The 6000-nt window shown below is 45.2% G+C and overlaps 1 protein-coding gene across 1 annotated transcript; it reads left to right on the top strand.

The window, feature by feature from the left end:
• Positions 1-1672: 1672 nt before the first annotated feature.
• LOC122129487 (asparagine synthetase [glutamine-hydrolyzing]-like) lies at positions 1673-3178 on the top strand (the record flags this gene model as incomplete). Its single annotated transcript, XM_042704410.1, has 4 exons — positions 1673-2063; positions 2223-2323; positions 2919-3000; positions 3116-3178. Coding segments are annotated over exons 1-4 (351 nt in total), but the record flags the coding sequence as incomplete, so codon positions are not given.
• Positions 3179-6000: the final 2822 nt, after the last annotated feature.

Here is a 6000-nt window from a genome sequence, read left to right as displayed (position 1 = left end):
TCAAAACTTATCAGCAAAAGAGTTCGATGTGGTTAATTCTGAGAAGTAACAAGGACAGAGGTGCAAGGAAGAAGAGATGTGGTTTGTCCTCAGTTCATCTGCCTGATCGCTCTTGCCTTATGCTTAGTTTTTGAGATGCTCCATGGACCAGCTCAGCAGCAGTTAACTTCTCTGAAATAAACCGTTCAGTATCTTCACACCTGTTTGCCTTGAGAAGTTTCTTGAGAAGCTTTTAGAACATTTCCACGACATATGATATGATCTCTTGGATAGTAATAAGGCTATCTCTGTTCCCTGTAATCTCTCGACCAATGTCAGCATTCAACTAAGCATGGTTAGTGTCTGTATTAAATTGATGAATTACTGTGCAGGAAAAACAGCAGCCTGAAGCTACAGATGTAGAGCTGGGTGATGATTAATCAGCATCAGGGGTTCAGGTGAGACGTTGAATTGTCCATTTTGGTAAAGATTATGAGGGATATTTGTTATGTTAAGATGAACATGGATTAACTCCTCACTATGAAAGTCTCACTTTTGGAAGGCAGACCAGGCGGGAAGCAGTAACTTAGCTATTGACATGATTAACTGACGTTAAAGTCAGCACTAAAGACATGACACAGGCACATTCCAAGAAACCCCCAGTGAAGAGGGGTCTCAGGGGGGCCACAAACACACAGGGGTACCCAAGAGGTACATTGGTACCCAGCAAAGAGGGAATAGTTAATGCTGATTGGTTTTGGCAAACAGCCAAACAGAACAGACCACATGAAGATATGGGCCTTAAAAAGGCATGCAGGACGTTCACACAATGAGATGATCCATAGGCATCCCCTTATTGTAGCTTATCGATTACAATAAAACTTCAGATTCCTACATCCAGTCTCCGGTCTTTTAATTGAAAAAAAGGTGCAGGGAGACCCTGTCTCGCGGCAATAATTGTATTAAATTGCTGTTTTTTAAGGGATGTTTACACAATGTTACCCATGTTATCATTCACACTGGCTATTTTGAGAATAAATGTTATACTTGTAAGTAGTATAAAGGTGCTATAAATTGGGATGCCCAAACGTATACATCATATAATTCATTGTGATATTTCATACTTTATGATGAAAATGCAGTCTAAATCAAAGTCAAAGTCAAAGTAAAGTCAAAGTAGCTTTATTGTCAATTTCTTCATATGTTAAGACATACAAAGGAATCGATAGGACGTTTCCCACTCTCCCACGGTGAAACATATAAAAGTGCACAGGCACAACAGATAAGACAAGACATTTCCTAATACTAAGTAAACATAAAGATTCACGTACAGTTGTTTAAAATACTGTATATATAAATACTATAAATACTATATATATATAAATAATATAAATACGTAATACAATTTTAAACAAGTGAATACAAGTGATTAAAGTGCAGAGTCTTGAGTTATTTTTTAGGGGGGCGGGGGGATTTTCAGCTTCCTGTCAGACTGGAGGATATGGCTGGGGGGAGTGAGGGGAGAGAATTTAGCTTCCTGACAGCTTGGTGTATGAAGCCATTTCTGAGTCTGGTGGTGCGGCAGCGGAGGCTCCTATACCTTCTTACCACCATCCACTCCTCCATAGGTACGAGACACACATCATCATCACCATCCACTCCTCCATAGGTACGATACACACATCATCACCACCACCATCCACTCCTCCATAGGTACGATACACACGTAACCATCTGTGCCTCGGTAGAAACGATACATCAGAGAGGGGTCCTCTCATCACCTGACTTTATGACCCCCTGGCCAAAGAATCAGAAATCATCTGCATCCTTATTTCTTTATCGGCCAGATTTCACTGACAGCCCTGCCAATTTCAGATCTAGAGCGCTTAAAGATTAAAGACTTGTGCCTCATCTGCTGTGTGTGTGTGTGTGTGTGTGTGTGTGTGTGTGTGTGTGTGTGTGTGTGTGTATGCGCAGGCATGTACCTGGTGTCCAAGTTCATCCGTGAGAAGACAGACAGTGTGGTCATCTTCTCCGGGGAGGGAGCAGACAAACTCACTCAGGGATACATCTACTTCCACAAGGTACAAAGGAGACGCACACATTCAGACACTAATACACACATCCACATGTTGTGGTGTAATGGTGTGTGTAAGTTTTTTGGTGTAATGTATGTATGTGTGTGTGTGTGTGTGTGTGTGTGTGTGTGTGTGTGTGTGTGTGTGTGTGTGTGTGTTCTTCAGGCTCCCTCCCCTAAAGCAGCAGCTGAAGAAAGTGTTCGTCTGATGAAGGAGCTCTACTTGTTTGATGTGCTGAGGGCAGACCGCACCACTGCTGCTCATGGGTAAGAGGAACACACACACACTCACTCATACTGACTCATACTCACGCATACATACACACACACACACACACCATGTACAACACACACACACACACACACTCACTCATACTCACGCATACATACACACACACACACACTATGTACAGTACACACACACACACACACTCACTCATACTCACGCATACATACACACACACACACACTATGTACAGTACACACACACACACACACACACACACTCACTCACTCATACTCACGCATACATACATACACACACACACTATGTACAGTACACACACACACACACACATACACACACACACACTTACTCATACTCACGCATACATACATACACACACACACTATGTACAGTACACACACACACACACACACTTACTCATACTCACGCATACATACCATGTACAGCACAGCCACCTACTCACAGAAGACCCACACACTTAACGCTCAGAATGCTCTACACACACAACACACACCATGAATTCACTCATGCACACCTTTCTGTGTAATGAATAGAATAATGGCATGTATCGACCCCGTTCTCATTCCTTCTCTCCCCCCTGTGGTCCTCTCATAGGCTGGAGCTCAGAGTGCCTTTCCTGGACCACAGATTCACTGCCTACTACCTGTCCTTACCTGAGGAGATGAGAGTTCCCAAGGTGAGTTTTACCTGTCTTAACCATTAGAGATTACTAGTGTTTTCTCTGTATGAGAGTGAGTGTGTGTGTGTGTATGTCAAGTGTTTTATCTATGTGCGTGTGTCTGTGTCCCCAGGATGGTGTGGAGAAGTTTCTACTGAGAAGTGCCTTTGCGGGTGAGAACCTAATCCCAGGCGATATTCTGTGGAGACGCAAGGAAGCCTTCAGCGATGGCATCACATCTGTCAAGAAGTCCTGGTACACCAGCCTTCAGGAGCACATCGAGTCTGAGGTACACACACACACACACACACACACACACACACACACACACACACACACACACACACACACTCGTTTGCACACACGGCCTCATGTGTGAGTCCTGATAAACCAGGAGCACATTGAGTCAGAGGTTCATTCTCTCTCCCTTTCTGTCCACCTGTCTCTCTCTCTCTCCCTCTCTCTCTCTCTCTCTCTCTCTCTCTCTCTCTCTCTCTCTCTCACACACACACAGGTGAATGACTCCGAACTAGAGATGGCTGCAAAGACATTCCCCTTCAACCCCCCCAAAACCAAAGAGGGCTACTACTCCAGGCAGATCTTTGAGGAGCTCTACCCTGGAGGCTGCGAGTGGACTCCCCACTACTGGATGCCCCGCTGGATCAATGCCACCGACCCCTCCGCCAGAACCCTGTCCATCTACAAACCCAACAAGGACCAGTAGAATCCATATGCCAGAACCCTGTCCATCTACAAACCCAACAAGGACCAGTAGAATCCATATGCCAGAACCCTGTCCATCTACAAATCCAACAAGGACCTGTAGAACCCATACGCCAGAACCCTGTCCATCTACAAACCCAACAAGGACCAGTAGAACCCATATGCCAGAACCCTGTCCATCTACAAATCCAACAACGACCTGTAGGAACGCTCCACTAGAACCTTGGCCATCTACAATTCGGACTTTAGAACCCCCCGCCCAGAACCCTCTCCATCTTCAAACTAAACAAGGAGTGGTAGAGTCCACTAGAACACCCTTCATCTTCTCACACACCCGTGTTCCAGATCCCCTTCTTCTTGTCTGCCATCTTTTGTTCTTTTCCTAAATCACCTGTAAGATCCAGAGCTGTGCTATTGTGTGAAGGAGGGGATGAATCTGGACCTAAGCTGACTTAATTGCAGAATTGTAAATATTATATGCACTATTAAAACCAAGATGCCTCCAGGAAGTAAGGCATCACTCCCTTAATAAAAGCATAGTAAATGAATGTATTAATAATCAAATGTTTAGAGAGGAGGATGCATCTCCAGATAGAAAGAACATTTGGCCATGGAGATCTGTAGAAAAAAAATTTCTACATAGGAATGTTGTGGTGTCCACTGAAAAATAAATCGTTTTTCTGTAGCTCTCAGTGATGTCTAACGTAATTCTTACTAATGTAAACGTCTCTATAAACCAAAACCCGTTTTGAAAGGTTGTGAGAAGTGGTTTACAACAATGAGGTTTAGTTCCATGTTATGAAAGCTAGAGAGACCAGCAGCCTGTTTGCCCCCTACTAGAGGACCCACAGTTTTGCTGCTTATGGCCCTGGTGTCTCCTGCATCAATGCCACCAGCCATAAAGGTTGCGGTGTCCTGAACCATCTGGAGGTCTTCTGTGCCAATCTGTTCCTGTCAGGACTGCTGGGGGAAGAGGACACACATGACACAGGAGGCAGACGTAGGGCACACCCAGAAAGAGACTCTCTATTAAAGGAAGAGTAAAATAAACAAAAAGAGGAAGTGAAAAAACTCAAGTGGTCCACAGAACAAACAAGCAGGTAAAGCAAACGGGGGAAAACACAAACAAGCAGGTAAAGCAAACAGGGGAAAGCACAAACAAGCAGAAACTTTGACACAGCAGCGGTCAAAACAGACTAAGACTACATGAACTGAATGAGCACATGAAACGAGACGATCTGACTGAAGCACAGACAGAGCAGGCAGCGAGCCTAAGTAGACACAGACAGAGTAGGCAGCGGGCCTAAGTAGGCACAGACAGACTAGGCCAATTACACACAACAAGAAACCGGTGAGCACAAGAAATGGAGGGAAACTAAACAATGACAGTAAGTAAGGGCAGGGCAACGAACACATGGTAAACCAAAACAAATGAAAGCACATGTCAACGTAAACAAAGAGCACATGGAACAAAGTAACAAAACAGAGAAAGTCCCGTCTGGAAACGCCCTACAGAGACCAGAGACCTGAAAATCCAACCTGCTGCCACCTGAGGGTTCTACATGCCGCAGCGGTCGTCAGGGGGGCTCGTCTCCCCAAGACCTCAGAGACTTTGCCCGACTGTTGGCTGCCTTCCTCCGGTCCACAGGGGCGTGTGCTAGGGGCGACCGAGTCAGCTCCATCGTTCTGGGGTCCGCTAACCACTTGGGGTGGGAGGGCTGAGTGGTGTTGCAGCGCTGCACGCTCTGATGTTCGGGTTCCGTGGGTGGTGTGTTGCGGTGCGAGTGAGGGCTGTTTCGTTGTAGATCGGGAGTTCGTTTTGGAGTGAGCTTGTGTGTCCCTGCCTTTGTTGGTGTTGACATGCATCTTCTGTTGGTGATTATGAGGATGGGGTTGCTTCTGGTTGCTTCCACAGAAGAATAGCTACTTGTTTTGAGGAAAGGTGAGACTAATGCTAATGGTGTAAAAACATACTAAGTATAAAACACAGGAATAGATGTTAAATTCCTTATGCTATTGGTTGTGGATTTCCCACAGCGGCCAATCCTCTCACTGCCACATGCAAGTACTCATACCCAACAACCTAACCTGACCAATATAACAACTGACCAACCATAGATCCAGGGGGGTATTCGCCGTAGCTCGCTAAGCGGTATAGCGAGCAAATTTTCAGGCTAAGATAAAAAACGCCCCTCTTTTTGGTTCGTGGAAGCAACTTCCGATAAATCACCATAGTAAAATATCAATTACCACTAACCTGCTCCAGCGCAGGCTAACTTAAGTGTAGCTGGATAA

The sequence above is a fragment of the Clupea harengus genome, unplaced genomic scaffold (genome assembly GCF_900700415.2).
Source record: "Clupea harengus unplaced genomic scaffold, Ch_v2.0.2, whole genome shotgun sequence".
Classification (NCBI taxonomy): domain Eukaryota; kingdom Metazoa; phylum Chordata; class Actinopteri; order Clupeiformes; family Clupeidae; genus Clupea; species Clupea harengus.
This window is presented reverse-complemented; position numbering and strand designations above follow the sequence as displayed.